This window comes from Loxodonta africana, chromosome 20, assembly GCF_030014295.1.
Source record: "Loxodonta africana isolate mLoxAfr1 chromosome 20, mLoxAfr1.hap2, whole genome shotgun sequence".
NCBI lineage: Eukaryota > Metazoa > Chordata > Mammalia > Proboscidea > Elephantidae > Loxodonta > Loxodonta africana.
This window is the reverse complement of record NC_087361.1, coordinates 301,465-325,744: the sequence shown is the minus strand read 5'-3', so window position 1 is coordinate 325,744 and position 24,280 is coordinate 301,465. Positions and strand designations below refer to the sequence as shown.

The 24,280-nt window shown below is 36.7% G+C and overlaps 1 protein-coding gene across 1 annotated transcript in view; it reads left to right on the top strand.

Annotated features, from left to right (window-relative positions):
- NECTIN3 (nectin cell adhesion molecule 3) overlaps positions 1-24,280 on the top strand; it is a 199,875-nt gene that overhangs the window by 62,132 nt on the left and 113,463 nt on the right. Inside the window, exons 3-5 of the mRNA XM_064273468.1 lie at positions 1,743-2,039; positions 6,728-6,845; positions 10,727-10,878. Of these exons, the coding sequence (XP_064129538.1) occupies positions 1,743-2,039; positions 6,728-6,845; positions 10,727-10,878 (567 nt within the window). The remainder of the gene's footprint in view (positions 1-1,742; positions 2,040-6,727; positions 6,846-10,726; positions 10,879-24,280) is intronic.

Below are 24,280 nucleotides of genomic sequence, written 5' to 3'. Positions count from 1 at the left end.
AAGTATTCATCACACTTGTTGCCTGCACTTTACCCTTTGCTGATTTACAACACTGCGTCTTAGAGGAAAATGCAAAGCGAAAAAGATTAATACGTGTTAAATTATGAATCAGAAACTGGTACATATACATCAAGAACAGATACCAGTGAAAGAACCAATTAGAAATCCTGGAAATAGAAAAAGAAGTCATTGAAATAAAAACTCATTAGACAGAATAAACTATAGGCGAGACTGAAATTGCTGACAAAGAGGAAGAGATAGCTAGGAAATACGTGAGAGAGATGGAGAGGTTCTGACATTAAGGTTACTTTTGCGCACTTGGGAACTTCCGTTACCAGAAGATGGTGGCATGTACATCCCAGTAAACAAAACCATTAGTGACATTTCATGGTAGCGTTAGTTTAATATCTGTATATATTACGAGCAAAAGTAGTTGGACAAATTTAACAGCCTTAATCAGCGCCCCCCCCCTTTTTTTTTTAATATGAGAGAAGTTAAAGATAAAAGTTTAAAGGTGTTTTAAATTAAACTATAGAGTCATACTGGGGCAAGAAAAAGATGTTTTGTCCCCTGTGGCTTCTTTCAAGGGAACTTTTTTTTTTTTAAGTTGTGCTTTAGATGAAGGTTTATAGAGCAAACAACTTTCTCGTTAAACAGTTAATGTACATACTGTTTTGTGACATTGGTTGTCAGCTCTACGACATGTCAACACTCTCCCCTTCTCAATCTTTGGTTCCCCGTTACCAGCTTTCCTGTCACCTCCTGCTGTCTCGTCCTTGCCCCTGAGCTGGTGTGCCCATTTAGGCTGGTTTTGTTTTATGGGCCTGTCTAATCTTTGGATGAGTTGTAAGGGTGGCCGGGGCCCATACCCTTGGGGTTTCTTTAGTCTGTGTCAGATAAGTAAATCTGGTCGTCTTTTTTTTTGAGTTAGAATTTTGTTCTACATTTTTCTCCAGCTCCGTCCAGGACCCTCTATTGTGATCCCTGTCAGAGCAGTCAGTGGTGGTAGCTGGGCACCATCTAGTTGTGCTGGACTCAGTCTGGTGGAGGCTGTGGTAGTTGTGGTCCATTAGTCCTTTGGACTGATCTTTCCCTTGTGTCTTTGGTTTTCTTCATTCTTGCTCCAGGTGGGGTGAGACTAGTGGAGTCTTAGGTGGCCGCTCACGAGCCTTTGAGACCCCAGTTATTAGTCACCAAAATAGAATGTAGAACATTTCTTTATAAACTATATTATGCCAATTGAGCTGGATGTTCCCCAAAACCAACAAAGGAACATTTTCTTAACATTTTAAGTGTAGGCTCTTTACTGGTAACTTATTTTAAAAAAGTATTTCCTTTAAATGCTTTTGTAGTAAGAAGAGGCATTATATATTAATACTACCTTTTTTTCCCCATTCCACAATAATACCTTTAATCTTATAATGGAAATTATGATCCAATTCACAGAAATGCTTTTTATATTCTAATTTTTGGGGGGAGGGAACTCACCTAGCCCTGTAAAGTGTATCTGTACCAGGGAGAGCCATATCTGAAATGGACCTGTAAAGTTTTGGTCTCTTTTTTTGTCCTAGATCTTGATCATCTCTCGTTCCAAGAATCCAGTTGATGTTGCCATTACCTCAAAAGTGTGTGTGTGTGTTACATGCAGTTGTCCCTAAGCTTATAAAATATGACTAGTTGTGGCTTGGAAGGATGCAAATACAATTTCTTACATGAAATGTAACTTTTTTTGATTTAAACAGTTGAACCCACTGTGAACCTGATAAAAGGTCCAGATTCTTTAATTGATGGAGGAAATGAAACAGTAGCAGCCGTTTGTATTGCAGCCACGGGTAAACCAGCTGCACACATTGACTGGGAAGGCGATCTTGGTGAAATGGAATCTACTACAACTTCTTTTCCAAACGAAACGGCAACAATTGTCAGCCAGTATAAGCTGTTTCCAACCAGATTTGCTCGAGGAAGACGAATTACTTGTGTTGTAAAACATCCAGCTTTGCAAAAGGATATCCGAGATTCTTTCATATTAGATATTCAATGTAAGTACATAGTGACATTTGCTTTTTAATGTAAGTCATACATTTTATTTTAATTTTCTTCCTTTGATGTGTTTCTTTATCAGAATGTTTTTAGTTTGAATAATATTCAGATATCCGTACAGCTTTTCCTTGTTGGCTTGTTTTTTTTTTTTTTTAAATAATTTTATAATTTGTTTGTATTTTCCTGGGAATTTTATTTTTTAATTTTATTGTGCTTTAGGTGAAAGTTTACAGTGCAGATTATAGTTTCTCAGTCAAAAATTTATACACAAGTTGTTTTGTGGCATTTATTGCAATCCCTGCAATGTGTCAGCACTCTCCCCCTTTCCCTTATACCCCGTGCTCCCCACGTCCATTCGTCCAGTTTTCTTGTCCCTTCCTGCCTTCTCGTTTAGCTTTTGGACAGGAGTTGCCCATTTCATCTTGTATATTTGATTGAGCGAAGAAGCACGTTCCTCATGTGTGTTATTGTTTGTTTTATAGGCCTGTCTAATCTTTGGCTGAAAGGTGGACTTCAGGAGTGGCTTCCGTTCTGAGTTAGCAGGGTGTCCGGGGGCCATAGTCTCGGGAATTCTTCCAGTCTCTGTCAGACCAGTAAGTCTGGTCTTTTTTTATGAATTTAAGTTTTGGTCTTTATTTTTCTCCTGCTCCGTCCGGGATCCTCTATTGTGACCCCTGTCAAAGTGGCCTGTGGTGGTAGCCGGTCACCATCTTGTTCTTTGGGGTTCAGGCTGGTGGCGGCTGTGCTTCATTAGTCCTTTGGACTAACATTTTCCTTGTGTCTTTGGTTTTTTTCATTCTTCTTTCCACCAAATGTGATGGGTCCAATAGATGTATCTTTGACGGCCACTTGTGTTTAAGACCCCAGACACTACTCACCAAAGTAGGATGTAGAACATTTTCTTTATGAACTGTGTTATGCCAGTTGATTTAGTTATCTCCCGAGACCATGGTCCCTAGTCCTCAGTCCCGGTAACTTGGTCGCTCAAGGTATTTGGATGTGTCTATGAAGCTTCTGTGACTTTGCCTTGGTCAAGTTGTGCTGACTTCCCTTATATTGTGTGTTGTCTTTCCCTTCACCAGGGTTAACAGTTGTCTGCTGTCTAGTTAGTGATTCTCTCCCTACCTTTCTCCTCCCTCATAAGCATCTAAGATTGTTTTTTTTATGTGTATAAGCCTTTTCTTGGGCTTTTATAATAGTGATGTTATATACTGTTTGTCCTTTTGTGATTAACTTAATTCATGCAGCATAATGCCCTCCAGATTCATCCATGTTGTGAGATGTTTTGTGAATTCATCATTGTTCTTTATTGTTGTGTAGTATTCCATTGTGTGCATGGACCATAACTTATCTGTTCATCTGTTGATGGGCACTTAGGTTGTTCGCACGGGAATTTTAGTTAACCAGAACATTTTTTTATCGGTTCAGTAAAGATGGACAGATGGCTTTAAGCTTGTTCTACAACTTAAAATTATTTAACCTTGTCCTTTTCATACCTTAAAAGGACGCTGGATTTAAATGAGTTGTGAGAATTTTACTCAAAATGTACACTGCTTAGAAGGAAGCATCAGCTTCTCCATTCTGATTAATTTAGCTGTTATTTTCTTTGATGTTATGTATTGTGTTTTCATCAAGAACCTTGTACTTCTCTAGATGCATTTTAATTAGATTGAAATCTGTATTTTTTTAAATATCCTATTCCTGATCTGATCTGATCATATTGTAAAACAATATTTTAAAGGGGTAATTGGAATAATAACAATTATGGTCCGAATTGTACTTACATTTTTTTGTTAAGCAGTTCTCTCCTCTGTGTGTGTGTGTGTGTGTAATACGTGTGTTTGTACACTTTCATCTTTTATATAAAGTTTCTCAGTATTTGGTACATTTTTTGTTAGTTGTGTAACATTTAAAAATTTTGAGAATAATGAAAGCATTCAGGTTCTGCTATTATTTCCATCCTTGGACAGATCACAAATTTAGGCAGGTTTTTGAAGGAGATGTTCTGTTTGTTGTTTTTGTTGGTTTTTTTCACATAGCGTGCATAGAATTTGAAATTACACATTTATATTACACTTGATGTTGTAGTTTCTAAAGCTAACCTCAAGGCTCTTTTTCAACATTTATAGGGTTAAACTTGAGAAGTTATAGTTACACAATGTTATTACCCAGGGGCGGAGTACCCAATAAGCAAGATAAACAGGGGTTTCCTTGTGCTTACTTAGTGATCTGTAGTGAACAATTTCATATGGATTTCACCACACCACATCATGGTGTACAACCCAGGTGAAGTTGTTCACTACACATTAGTAAGTAAGCACAAGTAAGCCCGTGCTTACCTTGCTTACTGTGTCATCAGCCCCTGTCAAGGATTGTAAATTTGAAAAGAAGCTTTGATTCTGTTGGAAGGTGCTGTGGGGTTGGGAGAGAGACAGATGCCAGCCATACCTAGATGGAGAATCTTTGATGTGGTGAAAAAAAAATGAAATTGTTTGCTATAGATTAGTAAATAAGCCCTTTCTTACCTTGCTTATTAGATAATCCGCCCAGTCATTACCATTGTATTCTTCAATACACGTGCCATCTTTTCTCCTTTCTCTGGGGAATTCAATTAAAATATTCTTTTTCCTTTACCTACCTTACTTTCACGGATTCTTCTTCTTTTTTCTTGCAAAATTCAGATCCCAATTTTAAGTACTATTGATATTTTTCTTTCCCTGTGTCTAAAAATTACTGATTGTTTTAGTCATCTAGTGCTGTTGTAACAGCAATACCACAAGTGGATTGCTGTAAAAAAGAGAAGTTTATTCTCTCACAGTTCAGGAGGTTAGAAGTCTGAATTCATGATGCCAGCTCCTGGGGAAGGCTTTCTCTCTCTCTCTGTTCTGGAGGAAGGTCCTTTTGATGCATCAGTCTTCCCTTGGTCTGGGAGCATCTCAGTGCAGGAGCTTCAGGTTCAAAGGATGCGCTCTGTTCCTGTCACTGCTTTCTTGGTGGTATGAAGTCCCTGTGTCTCTCTGCTCACCTCTCTTTTACATCCCAAAAAAGATTGGCTTAAGGCACTATCCAATCTTATAGATCTCATCAATATAATTGCCACTAATCCATCTCATTACATCACAGTGATAGGGTTTACAACATAGGGAAATCAAATCAGATGACAAAATGGTAGACAGTCGTACAATACCGGGAATCATGATCTAGCCGAGTTGACAGATATTTTTGGGGTCACAATTAAATCCATGACACTAATATTTTATTCAATTTGTGTTATTTATAATTGATGGTTATTGATCTTCTTGATTGCATGAATGCAGTCCCAAATATATAAAACTGTGTCTTGTAAGACTATATGATTATGGCTTAAATTTATTGGCTTGATCCTAAAACGTTCTTAAAATACTCGTGACTGTTTTTCTTTTTTGATTGGGGACCTGTAAAACGTGAACAGATATTACAGAAATGAGATCTTATAACCCAATTTCAATTCTTGCTATTTATAAGAGGTAGGTGTTCCTTTAATTACTAAGGTAGCTTTACCTTAGTAAAAGATTAATTTTCACCACTTTTTTTGGTAATCTTTTCAATAGGTGAGGTTTCCCTGGCAGAGATAAAGACTGGCCTGGTCTCTCTGCAGCCTTTCACCTAACCGTGTACTTCTTATCCGGCTTACTGTCTAACTCACAGGAAGATGCAGAGTCCCTGCAACAACCCATTAATTACACTTCCTTGGGAAGCTTTTCATACCCTCCGCCACCCCATCCCTAATCTAAACTAGGCCATTCCTGTTACCTTCTCTCTTGACATCCTGTGCTTTCTCTTTTTGGCTTTTAGGATTGGTTTTAGTGAAATATTTTGAAAATTTCATCTTTCATGTTACCATTAGACTGTAAACTTTATGAACACAGGGCCTATATATATACCAAATACCTAAAATAGTACTTGGCACTTACTTGGAGTGAAAATAAAATCGTGGTTGAATGAATGAGTAGGACTGGATTTTGTAGTTTAAAGGCACAAATTTATACTCTTGTAGATAGGGATAATTTCTCTTTCAACTAGTTATATTACACACATGCTAAAAGACCTTTGGGTACATTGAATGGATAAAAGTTCATTTTTTACTAGGTAATTTACCTCACATGTAGGTATATAACCTGAGAAAGTTTGTGTCACAACTCTGTATACTCACTGAATAGTAATTGTAATACAGGGAACCGAATCTCTATGATTGAGATGGTGCCTCTTAGAGGATATTTCCTTTTAGATGACATACCTTTTTAAAGACAGTTTAATGTGGTGACTTGGTACTACCTGTGGCATAAATGCCATGTTTGAGTTTTGAATTAAGTATTGTAACGGTTGCTTTGTTCATATATCTCTACATGTCATAATAACATGTCATAATAGGTAATAGTATTTTGCCTTTGGTTTAGTTAGAGGTTTATGAATATTCCTACCTCCAGTGTCTAACTAGAACTGCACATGTGTATAGTTGCCTAGTGTTTGGGTATTCATTGACCATTCATTAACTCATTCTTTTAGTAAGCTAACATGTAGTGAGTACCGTGCTCGGTATGTTGAGAGTAAGAAAGAAACAATTCCTATTTTTTCTAACGAGTCTACAATGTTAATGCTTTCTCATCGTATATTGCTTTAAGAATAATTTATCATGTTTGTTTTGTAGATGCTCCTGAAGTTTCAGTAACAGGGTATGATGGGAATTGGTTTGTGGGAAGAAAAGGTGTTAATCTCAAGTGTAATGCTGACGCAAACCCACCACCCTTCAAATCTGTGTGGAGCAGGTAATAATGTTATGGACTTCATCTGCTCAGTGTTTAATGTGATATCTAGATTTTTCCGATTTTGGCTTATTTGAATAAACAATTTAAAAAAGATGATAAGCCATTTTTATAGTTTCCAGGGAATTAAAGGGATTAAAATTTTGTACCTAAATTACTGGGGTTGTTGTTGTTAGGTGCCGTTGAGTCCGTTCTTACTCATAGCGACCAGCATACAACAACAAAACACTGTGTGGTCCTGCACCATCCTCACAATCGTTGTTACGCTTGAGCCCGTTGTTGCAGCCACTGTGTCAGCCCATCTCATTGAGGGTCTTCCTGTCCTTCACTGACCCTCTACTTCACCAAGCACGATGTCTTTCTCCACAGACATCCATCCTAACGACGTGTCCAAAGTATGTGAGATGCAGTCTTGCCATCTTACCTCTAAGGAGCATTTTGATTGTACTTCTTCCCAGACAGATTTGTTCGTTCTCTGGCAGTCCCTGGTTCGTTCAGTATTCTTCATCTGCACCACAGTTCAGAGTCATCACTTCTTCTTCAGTTTTCTTTATTGTCGTCCAGCTCTCACATGCATAGGAGGCGATTGAAAATGCCATGGTTTGGGTCAGGCACACCTTAATCTTCAAGATAACATCTTTGCTTTTCAAAGTACTGAGGTAATTGGTGATACGTGTATACCTCCTATTCACTCTTAGGTATTTTTTTCCAGGAAAAAGTGTTCAGCTTTTGAAAGCTGATGCTTGCAAAAATCTTCATTTCAAAGTCTTCTTAAGAAGACTCTAAAAGGTTTTACTGAGTGCTCCTCTGCTCACTGCACTTGAGATTACAGAATAACTTCATCCCACCTGTTCTCTAGCGTTGTTTGCTTCTCCTGCATTTTCATTACTGTTAGTTTGTATTCGTTTGTAATGAAGTCTTTGTCTCTGTCTTAGTTTCTTAGTGCTGCTATAATAGAAATACCATAAGTGCGCGGCTTTAACAAACAAAAACTTATTTCGTCAGTTTAGGAGGCTAAAAGTACAAATTCAGGATGCTGGCTTTAGGGTAAGGCTCTCTACCCACGCTAGGGGAAAATCCTCCTCTCAAGGTCTCTAGAGTTTTTCTCAGCATTCGTTATAGATCTCTCTGTGGCATCTGTCTTTCCTGCACTCCGGCTTGCTTGCTTCTGTACCTGATCTGTTCTTTTTTATATCTTTTATATCTCAAAAGTGATTTGTTTAAGACATACCCTACACAGATGTCCTCATTAACGTGTCAGAGAAAACCATATTCCCGAATGGGATTACATCCACAGGGTTAGGGATCAGGATTTACAACACGTATTTTTGAGGGACAGAATTCAGTTCAACATAGTCTTCTTTCTCTGCTCTGTGCTTAGATCATTGAAAGCAAAGACCAGATCGTATTTACTTCCCCATCTCAGCACCATCAACAGAGCTGTTGTTAGGTAACATCAAGCTGGTTCCGAATCATAGTGACCCTGTGTACAGCAGGACAAAACTCTGCCCAGTCCTGTGCCATCCCATAATTATTGCTATGTTTGAGCCCATTGTTGCAATCACTGTGTCCAGTCTATCTCATTGAGCGTCTTCCTCTTTTTCAGTGACCCTCTACTTTACCAAGCATGACCATGTCCTTCTCCAGGAACTGGTCTCTCCTGATAAAATGTCCAAAGTGCATGAGATGAAGTCTTGCCGTCCTCACTCCTAAGAAGCATTCTGGGTATACTTCTTCCGAGACAGATTTGTTTGTTTTTCCGGCAATCCATGCCATGTTCAGTATTCTTCGCCAGTGCCACAGTACAAAAACATCAGTTCTTCTTGGGTCTTCTTTATTCATTGTCTAGCTTTCACATGCATATGAGGTGATTGAAAATACCATGGCTTGAGTCAGGCACACCTTAGTTCTCAAAGTGACGCCTTTGCTTTTGAACACTTTAAACAGGTCTTATTGCAGCAGATTTACTCAGTGCAATACTTTGTTTGATTTCTTGGTTGCTGCTTCCATGGCTGTTGGTTGTGAATCCAAGTAAAATGAAATCCTTGAAAACTTCAGTCTTTTCTCCATTTATCATGATGTTGCTTATTCGTCCAGTTGTAAGAATTTTTTCTTCTCTTTATGTTGAAGGCTGTCGTCTTTGATCTTCACCAGTAAGTGTTTCAAGTCCTCTTCACTTTCAGCAAGCAAGGTTGTGTCATCTGCATACCGCAGGTTGTTAATGAATCTTCCCCCAATCCGGATGCCCCGTTCTTCTTCCTATAGTCCAGCTTCTCGGATTATTTGCTCAGCATACAGACTGAATAAGTATGGTGAAAGGATACAACCCTGATGCACACCCTTCCTGACTTTAAATCACGCAGCATCCCCTTGTTCTGTTCGAACAACTGCCTCTTGGCCTGTGTGCAGGTTCCACATGAACACAGTTAAGAGTTCTGGAATTCTCATTCTTCGCAGAGCGGGGTATCGCAAATAGTAAGCTCCTGGTAATACGAATGAGTGAGTGAACAAACAAATGAACAATTTTGGAAACCCATATAGCTCAAATTATAACAGTTGAGTATCTGTTTACTTAACTTTTTAACCTGTTAAGACAGCAGGATAAGGTAATTTGTGTGTGCTTTACAAAGAGTTTTGAAATAAAGACCTATTGGTGGGGTTTTTTTTTTTTGGTACCTTTAGGTTGGGAAAGTAATTTTTAACATTCTACTTAATTCCATTGTAATGAATGGCTTTAGAATTCTTATGTTGTGTTATTGTTAGTTGCTTTCGAATTAGTTCTGACTCATTATGATCTCATGTGTTATGGGGAGAACTTCTCTATAGGGGTTTCTTGGCTGTAATCTAACTGAAGCATTCCACTAGGATTTTCTTCTGCCATACCACTGAGTGAGTTTGAACTGCCAACTTTTAGGTTAGCAGTTTAGCTCAAACTGTTTGTGCCACTGGGTTTCTTAGAGTTCTTATAAAGCAAAAAGAAAAAAAGACCCCGTTGGCTGTCAAGTCAATTCCAACTCTTAGCAACCACATAGGACAGAGGAGAACTGCCCCTTAGGGTTCCTAAGGTGTGACTGGTAGATTTGAACTGCTGACCTTTTGGTTAACAGCCGAGTTCTTAACCACTGTACCACCAGGGCCCCAGAGTTCTTACAGTGGGATTTTCTTCCTAATATGGTTTATAGTAATATGTGCACCAGATAGGACCTCTTGGCCAAATTGGTACAGGCACCTTTTAAAAAGAGTTATTATTGACATCAAATTGTGCCTTGGTTTCTTGTTATCACAGATGCCCACCTTATAAATGAAATTATTTTATAAGAAGACCTTTCTTGACACTTCAGAAGCCAACAGGCTTAAGGATGGGGCACTTGATAGATTTTTCCATTTTTAAATGATGCTCTATGAACGTGTTACAGAACGTGCTAAAACGTTGTTATATGTTTAAATGAGATGACTTTTCATTAACAAAAGTATATATATATATATATCATGAGTAGGTCCATAGTCCGTGGAGAATTATATGAGATTTGATACTGGGGGTATATCTTCAAATAATAACTTGCTGTAATTTTCCAGTTTTCTGAAAGTAATTCTTTAAAATTGCGTATTTTTTTCTCTTCCCTCCCATTTTAATATGTTGGCCTAGCTATACTTACATGGATTGATATTTTGAAAGGATGTACATTCTTAATTCTTTATTAGTTCATCTTTATTAAAATGAAAGAATCCTGACTTCTTATTATATCCTTTCATTTTATATTGTACTGTACTTAAGGGATACTGGTTCTTTTCCTAACATCTCAAAAGTGTAGTGTCTTAATTTAAATAGCTGTTGCGTATATTTTGAAGATATTTAAAATAATTTCAAACTCTTTAAAATCTAGGTTGGATGGACAGTGGCCTGATGGTTTATTGGCTTCAGATAATACTCTTCATTTCGTCCACCCATTGACTTTGAATCATTCCGGTGTTTATGTCTGTAAAGTGACCAATTCCCTGGGTCAAAGAAGTGATCAAAAGATCATCTACATTTCGGGTAGGTTATTACCACCTCACAAAACGAGTTGCTTAAAATACTCCTATTACAACAATTATAATAATAGCACTTTAAGCACTAATTTATACTTGAAAGAAATAGATTTATCAGTGTGAGGTTTTCCAAATAATCTAAAAGGGATATGAAAAAATAATCCTGTCTGAAATATATAAGTAAAGTGGCATGCCTTAAGGAAATACCAAAACATCTACACAACAAGTTCATATGCATTTTAGTACCTATGCATGTAATTTTTCTGTGAAACAGTATTGAATATTTCTTCCTTGGTAATATGCATTTCTGGTTTAATTTATCTTTATACCAACAGCAGACATTGATTTTCTTGCTTTGGTGGCTACTCTGCACCCAAGTATCTGATAAATAAAATGGGATATATCAACTTTGATGGCCTGCTTGTTAAATGACATTGTCAGTCAGTCAGTATGGAACTATACCATACTGGGTTACTGAGACTTGAGGTAGGAATGCTACTGACAACGTTCTGATGAAACACAGCTTAAGATGCTTCTGGTTGTCGGTCCTTAAGCCAATAAGAACTTAGATTTTTTATGTTCCAGTTTCACTGTGAATGTTTTTGATAATTTAACTGAGTATTAATTTGGAGATACACAAAATATTAGTATCTTTAGAGTAAAAATACATTTTCCTGTGTGTGGCTATAAACAGAAAGTGTTATTTATAATTATAGTGCTTATTTATTTAGATTATAAACTATCTTGAGTACCTCTTTACTGACTACTGATAGTCTTCATGTCTAACAAATGGAGAAATAAGAGAAAAAGGAAGAGAACTTTGAAGAATGCATGTTTGTATGTTAATTATGTAGCAGGTAATTCAGATCCAAAACTAAATAAATTAAGACGTCAGAGAAATTTTGTGCTTACTTGAGTATTATGCTCTCAGTCTTTGCATGATGACTCAATCTAAGTTCCCTGTATTATTTTCTCATAGCACTTACCAGTTGGTACTTGTATGACCCTTTATTTACTTACTACCTATCCTCACAATTAAGTGATCGACGTTTGCTTTATTCACCATTGTATTAGCCAGCCATTAACATAATGTCTGATACTTGGTAGGTGCTTAAATACTGTTTTTTATGAATCTTACAAGAAGTTCAGACTTACATACATTCCCAGCTCTTTCTACCAGTAGCAGTTGTGGAAATCTGAGCAAGATTAAATCTTAGTAAGTAAAATTAGTCTCTTTTTAATTAGAGGATTTTTATTTAAAAAAAGAATTGAAATGCCACAGGAAATGCATATTTACAGTGTAGTTATTTCAGGACTGTTTACTTTTTGTGTTGTACAATTTGGGGTGGGGTATTAACTCGTAAATTTTAAGTTCAAATGTGTTATAATCAAGCAATCATTTAAAAATTTGGTTCAGTTTGGGGACTCATGTATTTGTTCCATTGATGATATTCTAAATTTAATATTTTTTTGGCATACCCGGGTCACTTCCTAGTGCTCCTGTTTTGTGTGTCCAACTGCCTGTTAATGATTGTTAACTCTATTTTTAAGTTTAATAAGCATTTACAGCTTCACATGTCCAAAACCAAGTTCCTGATCATCCTCCTGGCCTTGCCACCAAACCTGTTCCTCCAGCAGTCTTCTTCCTCGCAGTTATGGTAGCTGCGTCTTTTCATTTGCACTGGGTACAACCCTCGATGATTATCTTTGATTTCAATTTTTCTGTCATACTGCATCCAATCCAACAAATCCTGTCAGCTCTGCCATTACGTTACATGCAGAATCTTACCAATTCTGCATGTCTTCTACTGCTACTTTTCTGTTCCAAGCCATCAACAACTCTTTCTCTGCACTGTTATAGCAGCCATTTCATTAATTTCTCTACTTTCAATCACTTATCAAATAGCAATCAGAGTGATCCTTTTAAAAGATACATCAGCTTGTGTCACTCCTCTCCACAAATCCTTTCATGGCCTCCCATTTTACTCACAATGAAAACCAAGTCTTTATAGTAACTTACAAGGGTTTATACATGATCTGATCCCAGATTATTTCTCTGAACTCATTTCTTATTATATCCCTTGCCCACTGTGCTTCACCAACAGGGCCGTCCCTGCTGTTCTTTGGACAGGACAGTCACATTCCTACCTTAGAGTTTTAACCTTTTCTGTTTCCATTGCTGGAGTCTTTTCCCACCAGATAGCCTCATAGCTCTTTCCCTCACTTCCTTTAGGTCTTTGCTCAAATGTTACCTATTTCATTGAGGTCTTCAAAATCAAGTTTCAAGTAAATAAATAAGAATTAATTATCTCTAAGTAGTTCAGAAGAAAGTAGCATCACACGAGATTACTTTCTTCAAATAGTCTTCAAAAATCAGACATTACCTTTCTGTCCAGTCTTAAACACATCACACGACACCAAATTCATTAGTTCCTAAGAAGTTGTTGGAGTATGTCACATTTTGTAGGTATGATGCTGTCTTTCTTAAATGACTAGAAAAACCTGCTAGAATTTTTTTTTTTTTTAGAATAAAAGGCCATAATTCACACAAGTAAAAGGTCATTTAATCTTTTTTTGTTGTAACATTATATATACCCTTTTTCTTCATTCTCCTTTTTTCCAGGTGGGTTGAGATCCATTGATACATCTGAAGGGAAAAGGGTAACGGTACATAGCAAATTTTTTGCCTTAATATTAAAGTTTAATTTTTTTAAGAAAGATTTTTAAAAAATGTTTGTAAAAGGCATGGATGTTATGCCCAGAGACTAAAAGTTCTTAGAACACGATAGAATCAGCAACTCTGTTTAATGTAAATGGCTTTTAATTTTATTCCACTTTTCCCACATTGTTAAACATAAGATTTTGGACAGGAGATCATTGACTGAAGATTGCAATATTCAACTTAAGTGATTAAATTGCACTTTAGTACAGTATCACTCTCAGAGGGTACAGTGGCTCTTTGTCCCAATATTAACTGACTGCTAGAAATTACGTTTTTCTAGTTTGCCTTTGGTATATATCTTTTCTATAACCGATACCTGTCAATTCTCTTTGAAAATAGAGAAGCATATGTATATATATCAAACAAGTTCCCTCAGTCCAAGAACTCAAAACTAAGTTCCTTTGGAAAACTTGAATTTCAGATAATAGAGAATTAAGATCGAGACATAATATTAAACTTAAGAGTCCTCACTTAACAGTCTTTGAACTTGTAAAATGCATAAATTTTATGTATTTAAAAATTCCACATAAAATCTAAAAGAGAAAGAAGTCTATTAATGTATTTACTTTTGTTTTTTCAATTCTCATTGTGCTTTAAGTGAAAGTTTACAAGTCAGTCTCTCATTCAAAAATTTATACACACCTTGCCATATACTGCTAATCGTTCTCCCCGTAATGAGACAGCACACTCCTTCCCTCCACTCTCTCTTTCCGTGTCCATTTGGCCAGATTCCGACCTCCTCCACCCTCCCATCTCCCCTCCAGACAGGAGATGCCAACATAGTCTTATCTGTCTACTTGATCAAAGAAGCTCACTCTTCACCAGTATAATTTTCTATCCCATGATCCGGTCCAATCCCTGTCTGAAGAGTTGGCTTTGGGAATGGTTCCTGTCTTGGGCTAACAGAAGGTCTGGGAACCATGACCACCTGGGTCCTGCTGGTCTCATTCAGACCATTAAGTCTGGTCTTTTTACGAGAATTTGGGGTCTACATCCTACTGCTATCCTGCTCCCTCATGGGTTCTCTGTTGTATTCCCTCTCAGATCAGTCATCGGTTGTAGCCGGGCACCATCTAGTTCTTCTGGTCTCAGGCTGATGTAGTCTCTGGTTTATGTGGCCCTTTCTGTCTCTTGGGCTCATAATTACCTTGCGTCTTTGGTGTTCTTCATTCTCCATTGCTCCAGGTGGGTTGAGACTCACTGATGCATCTTAGATGGCCGCTTGCTAGCTTTTAAGACCCCAGGTGCCACTCTCCAAAGCGGGATGCAGAATGTTATCTTAGTAGATTTTATTCTGCCGGTTAACATAGATGTCCCCAGTAATCATGGTCCCCAACCCCCAGCTGCTGCTACACTGGCCTTCGAAGCGTTGAGTTTATTCAGGAAACTTCTTTGCTTTTGGTTTAGTCCAGTTGTGCTGACCTCTCCTGTATTGTGTGTTGCCTTTCCCTTCACCTAAAATAGTTCTCATCTACTATCTAATTAGTGAAAACCCGTCTCCCTTCCTCACTCCCTACCTCCCCCCTCTCATAACCATCAAAGAATGTTTTCTTCTGTGTTTAAACTATTTCTTAGTTCTTGTAATAGTGGTTTCATACGGTATTTCTCCTTTTGGAACTAATTTCACTCACCATAATACCTTCTAGATTCTTCAGTGTTGTGTGAGATATTTTGCAGATTCATCATTGTTCTTTATCGTTGCGTAGTATTCTATTGTGTGAATATACCATAATTTATTTATCCATTCATCCGTTGATGGGTACTTTGGTTGCTTCCATCTTTTTTGCTATTGTAAACAGTCCTGCAGTGAACATGGGTGTACATATATCTGTTCATGTAAAGGCCCTTATTTCTCTAGGATATATTCCAAAGGCTGGAATTGCTGGATTGTATGGTAGTTCTTTTTCTAGCTTTTTGAGGAAGCACCAAATCGAATTCCAAAGTGGTTGTACCATTTTACATTCCCACCAGCGCTGTGTAAGTGTTCCAGTCTCTCCACAAGCTCTCTAACATTTATTATTTTGTGTTTTTTGAATCAATGCCACCCTCGTTGGAGTGAGATGGAATCTCATTGTAGTTTTGATTTGCATTTCTCTAACGGCTAATGATCGTGAGCATTTCCTCATGTATCTGTTAGCCACCTGAATGTCTTTAGTGAAGTGCCTGTTCATGTCTTTTGCTCATTTTTTAATTGGGTTATTTGTCTTTTTGTAGTTGAGTTTTTGGAGTATCATGTATATTTTAGAGATCAGGCGCTGATCGGAAATGTCATAGCTAAAAACTTTTTCCCAGTCTATAAGTAATCCTTTTACTCTTTTGGTGAAGTCTTTGGATGAGCATAGGTGTTTGATTTTTTAGGAGCTCCCAGTTAACTAGTTTCTCTTCTGCATTGTTAGTAATGCTTTTGTACACTGTTTATGCCATGTAGTAGGGCTCCTAACATTGTCCCTGTTTTTTCATCCAGGATCTTTATCATTTTAGATTTTATATTTAGGTCTTTGATCCATTTTGAGGTCGATTTTGTGCACAGTGTGAGGTATGGGTCTTGTTTTATTTTTTTGCAGATGGATATCCAGTTATACCAGCACCATTTGTTAACAAGACTGTCTTTTCCCCATTTAACTGACTTTGGGCCTTTGTTAAATATCAGCTGCTCATATGTGGATGGATTTATGTCTGGATTCTCAACTCTGTTCCATTGGTCTATGTATCCGTTGTTGTACCAGTACCAGGTTGTTTTAACTACTGTGGTGGTATAATAAGTTCTAAAATCAGGTAGAGTAAGGCCTCCCATTTTGTTCTTCTTTTTCAGTAATGCTGTACTTACCTGGGGCTTCTTTCCCTTCCATATGAGGTTGGTGATTTGTTTCTCCATCTCATTAAAAAATGTTGTTGGAATTTGGGTCGGAATTGTATTGTATCTATAGATTGCTTTTGGTAGAATAGACATTTTTACAATGTTAAGTCTTCCTATCTGTGAGCAAGGTATGTATTTCCACTTACGTAGGTCTTTTTTGGTTTCTTGCAGTACTGTCTTTTAGTTTTCTTTGTATAAGTATTTTACATCTCTGGTAAGATTTATTCGTGAGTATTTTATCTTCTTGGAGGCTACTGTAAATAGTAATATTTGGTGATTTTGTCTTTGATGTTCTTTTTATTGGTTTAGAGGGATCCAACTGATTTTTCTGTGTTTGTCTTGTATCCTAGTACTCTCCTGAACTCTTCTATTGGTTTCAGTAGTTTCCTCGAGGATTCTTTAAGGTTTTCTGTGTATAAGATCAGGCCACCTGTAAATAGAGATACTTTTACTTCTTCCTTACCAATCTGGATGCCCTTTATTTCTTTATCTAGCCTATTTGCTCTGGCTAGGACCTCTAGCACAATGTTGAATAAGAGCGGTGATAAAGGGCATCCTTGTCTGGTTCCCATTCTCAAGGGGAATGCTTTCAGGCTCTCTCCATTTAGGGTGATATTGGCTGTTGGCTCTGTATAAATGCCCTTTATTATGTTGAGGAATTTTCCTTCTGTTCCTCTTTTGCTGAGAGTTTTTATCATGAATGGGTGTTGAACTTTGTCAGATGCCTCTTCTGCATCAGTTGATAAAATCATGTGATTCTTGTCTTTTGTTTTATTTATGTGATGGATTACATTAATTGTTTTTCTGATGTTGACCCATCCCTGCATACCTAGTATGAATCCCAGTTGGAAATGGTAAATTATTTTTTTGATATGTTGTTGAATTCTATTGGCCAGAATTTTGTTGAGGATTTTTGCATCTAAGTTCATAATTTTCTTTTTTTGTGGTGTTTTTACATGGTTTTGGAATCACGGATATGCTGGCTTCATAGACTGAGTTTGGGAGTATTCCGTCCTTTTCTGTGCTTTGAAATACCTTTAGTATTGGTGGTATTAACCTCTCTGAAAATTTGGTAGAACTCTGCAGTGAAGTCGTCAGGGCCAGGGTTTTTTTCATTGAAGATTTTTTTGATTACCTTTTCAGTCTCTTGTTATGGGTCTTTTTAGTTGTTCTAGTTCTGTTTGTGTTAGTTTAGGTAGTTAGTGTGTTTCTAGGAATTCATCCATTTCTTCTAGTTTTTCAAATTTGTTAGAGTACAATTTTTTGTAGTAATCTGATCTGATTCTTTTATTTTCAGTTGAGTCTGTTATAATATCACCCATCTCATCTCTTATTCAGGTTAGTTGCTTCCTCTCCTGTTTTTCTTTTGTCAATTTGGCCAATGGTTTATTAATTTTGTTAATTTTTTCAAAGAACCAGCTTTTGGTCTTGTTAATTCTTTGAATTTTTTTTCTGTTTTTTATTTCATTTATTTAATTCTGCTCTAATTTTTATTATTTGCTTTCTTTGGTGCCTGAGGGTTTCTTTTATTGCTCTTTTTCTATTTATTCAAGTTGTAGAGATAATTCTCTGATTTTGGCCCGATTTTATTTTTGTTCATGTGTATTTATTGTTGTAAATTGATCTCTGAGTACTGCTTTCGCTGTGTCCCAAAGGTTCTGATAGCAATTGTTTTCATTCTCATTGGATTCTATGAATTTTTTAATTCCATCCTTAATGTCTTCTGTAACCCAGTTGTTTTTGAGCAGGGTATTGTTCAGTTTCCAAGTGTTTGATTTCTTTTCCCTGCTTTTTCTGTTACTGATTTCTACTTTTATAGCCTTATGGTCAGAGAAGATTCTTTGTAATATTTCAGTGGTTTGGATTCTGCTAAGGCTTGCTTTATGACCTAATATGTGGTCTATTCTGGAGAATGTTCCATGTGCACTAGAAAAGAAAGTATATTTGTCTGCTGTTGGGTGGAGTGTTCTGTATATGTCCAGGAGTTCAGGTTGGTTGATGGTGGCATTTAGATCTTCGGTGTCTTTATTGAGCTTCTTTCTGGATGTCATGTCCTTCACTGAAAGCGGTGTGTTGAAGTCTCCTGTAATTGTGGAGCTGTCTCTCTCACTTTTCAGTAGTGTTAGAGTTTGTTTTATTTATCTTGCAGCCCTGTCATTGGGTGCATAAATATTTAATATGGTTTTATCCTCCTGGTATATTGTCCCTTTAATCATTATATAGTATCCTTCCTTATCCTTTGTGGTGGATTTAACTTTGAAGTCTATTTTGTCAGAAATGAATATTGCCACTCCTGCTCTTTTTTGATTGTTTGCTTGATACATTTTTTTCCATCCTTTGAGTTTTTGTTTGTTTGTTTCTCTAAGTCTAAGGTGTGCCTCTTATAGGTAGTGTATAGATGGATCTTGTTTTTTAATCCATTCTGCCACTCTCTCTTTATTGGTTCATTTAGTCCATTTACATTCAGCATAATTATGGATAGGTATGAGCTTTTTTTATGAGCTTGGTACTGTTATTTTGATTTCCCTTTTTGTGTGTTGTTGACAGTTTCTTTCTCCCACTTAATTTTTTTGCCGAGTAGTTTATATATTGTCTTTTCCTCCTATTCGTTGTTGTTGATTTTATTTTTGCTGAGTATTTTTTTCTTTTCTTTTTATTTTGATGAGTAGGATAGTTAGTCTCCTTTGTGGTTACCTTAATATTTACCCGTTTTTCTCAGTTTCAACCTGACTTTTATTTCTTTATATTGCTTTTTCTTCCTCTCCATATGAAAGACCTATGACTACATTTCTTAGTCCCTCTTTCTTGTTTTAATGATGTCTTCTTTTACATAATAACATTGCTGTTTCCTTGTTGTGAGCTTTTTTTTTTTTTTAATCTTGATTTATTTTTGTGATTTCCCTCTCTTGGTCGACCTCTGATTGCTGTGTCCAGTGTTCTGTCTTGGTTTGATACCTGATATTATTTATTTTCTAATCAACCACCTCCTTTAGTATTTCTTGTAGTTTTGGTTTGGTTTTCACAACTTCCGTTTATCTCGAAATGTCCGAATTTCACCTTCATATTTGAGAGTTTTTCATATTTGAGAGACAGTTTTGCTGGACATACGGATCTTGGCTGGCAGTTTTTTTTTTTCCTTCAATGCTTTATATAAGCCTTTCTATTGCCTTCTTGCCTTTATGGTTTGTGCTGAGTAGTCCAAGCTTATTCTTATTGACGTTCCTTTGTAGGTGACTTTTTGTTTATCCCTAGCTGCTCTTAAAATTCCCTCTTTATCTTTGGTTTTGACAAGTTTGATTATAATACGTCTTGGTGACTTCCTTTTAAAATCCACCTCATGTGGTGTTTGATTAGCATCTTGGATAGATATCTTCTCATCTTTCTCAATATCAGGGAAACTTTCTGTCAACAAATCTTCAGCAATTCTCTGTGTATTTTCTGTTATCCCTCCCTGTTGTGATACTGCAGTCACCCACAGGTCATTTCTCTTGATAGAGTCCCACATGATTCTTCAGATTTCTTCATTTTTTTAAATTCTTTTATCTAATTTTTCTTCAAATATATTGATGCAAGTGCTTTATCTTCACGCTCACCAGTTCTGCATTCCACTTGCTGAATTCTGGTCCTCTGACTTTCTATTGAGTTGCCTAATTCTGTAACTTTATTGTTAATCTTCTGAATTTCTGATTGCTGTCTCTCTATGGATTCTTTCAGCTTATTAAATTTTTGATTATGTTCTTGAATAACCACTTTAATTTCTTCAACTCTTTCATCTGTGTGTTCCTTGGCTTGTTCTATGCATTTCCTGATCTACTTCCTGATGTCTTAAGATGCTGTGTTTTGACAGCTCGTTGAAGCGATCGTGGACTGTTTTTGATTTGATTTGATATTGACTTTTGTCTCCGAGCCATCTGTAAGTTATTATATTAGTTTATTTTATCTTTGTTTACTGTATCCTAGCTTCTTGCTTTTTTTTTTTTTTTGGTAAGCCCAAATGGTTTGCTTGAGTGAGCTAGCTTGATTATTTTCGAAGCTCTGCCGTGCTGTTCCCAGATGGTTAGAGCTGTTATCAGGTATATCAGTCTAGGAGTCCATTCACTTTTCTTGTATGGATTCAGCCCAGGTGTCCAGGTAGCTGGTCATCACGTGTGTGGTGCAGGCTCTGTCCTACAGTCTTAGAGGGGCAGGGGTGATCCATGTAGGTACTGGGGGTCATGCTCTGAGCAAGGCAGGGGGCTGAGAATCGTTCCCCATGTGACTCTGAGGAAAGCGTGTCCCTGTTCTGTGGAGTGTACAGGTGGGTGGGTTCTGCTGATGCACCATAGGCATCAGTTTGTTTGTAAGGACTGGGAGGTACCAGTCATTCTTGGACCCCAGTCTTTTGTGACTGGGTGACCTGAGTGGAGCCAGCAGTCCTCAGGCCCCTGATGTGGGTAGGTGAGTACCCTGTTTAATAGGCAAGGTGGTGTCAATCATCAAACACCTACCTCTCCACTGCACAGCTGAAACAGTTGCAGTTTGTCAACAAGAGCCTAGTCTCCTGTAATAGGTGCAGATATGTCCACACATTGGGGAAAGGTTTTCAAAGTCCATGTACCGTGTATACCTGGATAGGAACCACTTCTGTCCAGAGTTCCCTAGGTCAGTGGAACTGGGAAATTATCTTTTCCCCCTGTTGTGAATTTATTCCTTCTCCAAGGCTGGGAGAGTGGCTACAGGTACTCAGAAGGGCTTATCTGAGCCCAAGGGAAATCTTCAGCCTCTAATGCCAGCTTTGGTTTGGGAAGCATGGTAAAATATATGCAGGTACTTATTAGCTTTTGTCAAGAGCACCGTTCTTCTCTGGTTCCGGAGGTGTGAGTAGGATGTGAGGCTTTCTGCTTCTCCGTGAGGAAACCGCGGTTGAGCGCTACTACCAGCCCGTCACAGCTGCTCCTGGGAGTGGTTCCTGAGGGCTCCCTGCAATTCAGTTCCGGCAACTCCTCTGCACATCTGAACCGTCTCACTCTCCCCTTGCTGCTCAGTCCGTTTTCTAACTTTGCCTTTGATGTTCAGGGCTCCCAGGCTGTCATAAATATAATCATTTCACTTGTATTTTTGGGCAGGAAGCATCTGGCTATTCCTCCATCTTGGCCCTGCCTCTAATCCATTTAATTTTTTTAGCACCATAATTATTAGGTTAAAATATACCTTATAGCTATAGGGGCCTTACTGGAGTATTTGGTTTTCCTGTTTGGCAGAACTCATCAGTTAGAAAAAGAAACTTAAGCAGTTCTTGATTTAGGTGAAGAGAACCCAGAATTTACTAGTTTATTACATCCATTATATGTGTCTTTATCACACATTTAGCAAAGAATATAAAAAGTAATGTCTGACTAGAAAATGATTGCTGTTGGGAAGGATTTTAAATCATGATAATTACCTAAATAAGTAGCTGTTGTTGATTATAAAATAGTCCTCTCGCATCCTTTCATGAATTATGACTCTTGTTATAATTATCTTCGAGCAGGGTAAGAATAGAAAACATGAATAAATGTCACACATACGTTGTCAGAAGTCCATTTCTCAAAATACAAAAAAAGTACAGTATAACTTGTGAGGAAACCCTGGTGGCATAGTGGCTAAGTGCTACAGCTGCTAACCAAAGGGTCGGCAGTTCGAATCCACCAGGCGCTTCTTGGAAACTCTATGGGGCAGTTCTGCTCTGTCTTATAGGGTCACTATGAGTCGAAATCAACTCAACGGCACTGGGTTGGGTTATAACTTGTGAAAGTCAGAAAACTCAAAATATTTTCCACCAATAGAGAGCAATAGAAAAGTGGTAAAACTGTGCCCTATCAAAAGTGGAAAACTTTTGAGACCTGGAAAAACAAAGCAGTCTTGTTGAGGTCCAGCTCTCACAGGTTTCACTGTGTTAGTAATAGCCCCTGTTTTATGGAATGGTGTTAATAGTGAGATTATGCTATTTTTAACACTGGTTAAGAAAGGGAATAGTGAGTCAGTTGAAAAATTACTAGAACCAATGACAAAATTAAATAACTAGGTTTTAAATTTTGGGGGTTAAGATTACTTTTTTTAGTTAGGTTTTCTGAAAACTTTAGTTAAATCTGAGTGAAATGGACAGTAGACATCCATTTGTGTTCACAGAAAGGACTTTGCTAATAGATGTAAGAATTGTGAGTGATTTTTTTTTTTTTTACCTAAAGGATACTTGATAAAAATGTTTACTTGTATATCATACTCATTGAGAGCTCAGTTGTTAGCATTTCTTCAAGATCTTCCAAAAACTTTTAAAATCCTAAAAGCACAAAAATATGTGAATTATAAATATTTACTTAGGTGATGTGTGTTTTTATCTGGCCAGTCCATGCTGATGCCAGTTTATTGCATTATTTTTTCTTTCGGTGTCATTGTTAAGATGACCTTTAATTGTTAAACGTTTGACTTTTCCATTACTTCTCTCTCACAAAGCACATGAGTTGTCTTGCAGTGATTTAATTTTTAGTCTGTTTCTTAACACCCTAAGTTAGAGTATATGAAGCTTTACTAAGTTTATTCTAGAAATGATCCTACAACTGCACAATTATTTTCCTCAGATTGAATTTATTCAGCCTGTGAATGCCTTTTCACAAATTAAAGCTCATTTCTTTGATTTATTTACATGTACTCTGATAATTAATATTCACTTCAAGGTGCTTGACAGAATTGCCTGTTATGTCAGTTTAAACGTATAGGAAATTAGTCATACTGTACTTGTTAAATTTTATACTGTACTTGCTAAATTTTTTACCACATTCTATACATATGGCATTCCGTGATGAAACCTGTTTAAGTAAGTATTTTTTTTAGCTTGTAATATTAGAGTAACTTACCCCATGTAGATTTAGTATTTTTCTAACAATCATTTTTTTTTTTTAAAAGCTCTGTCAGTACCACTCATTTGAAAAATGATTATAGGAGATTGCCATTTAGGTCACCTATTTTTACCTATGAAGAAATTCACGATTTTTTAACTCATCCTTTGTTCAGACTCTACAGTTTTGTGTTACATGATCTAAAAATACCACTTACTTGGTAATTAACCAATCTTTAATTTTTATTATTTATGTTTAGTTGCTTATTAATTGCTGTTCACTCTGTATCCTAATGGCAGAACACAGGATCATTTGCCTCTAATACTCGGTGTTACTAGAATGTTCTCTCTAAAATATTAGTTGTTCTTTTCGAGACTCTTATCATAAAGCAATGACATTAAATTTTGTAAAATGTGGTTGAAATTCCTTAGTTTCTTAAATGTTCAGATATCTTACCCATGGGGTAATAGATGTGATGATGACATTTTTAGAATACTTTACAGCTTATAATGTGTTTTTATTTTGTCTGTGTCTATTAGTACCATTTGATAATAGCCCATTTGGCTAAAACAGTTTAAACATGATGCTCTTTGTCTTTTTCAATTACTAAATAATGTATATACTACATCTGTTTTCTAAAAATTGGAGAGCTCTCTTTATTTAAGACAATATTTTTGAGAGAATTTTTAAACAACAGCTTATACTATGCCCACTTAACAAGAATCTATAGTTTTTCATTCTTTTAAAGATAAATTCATAGGTTATGAAAATAAACTGTATTAGGTAAAGATGGATATTAAAAAGTGCACTTTATTCTTTTAATTCTTTCATTTTATTTCCTGTGCTACTGGCTAGAAAATGTACATTTGAATTATATAATTTTTTGGTATAATAATTCTTAAGCCAGCTTTGTATAAGACACTTAAGTAATGACTCTTCATTTAAAAAAAAAAAAGGTACCTTTTCCTTTAAACTT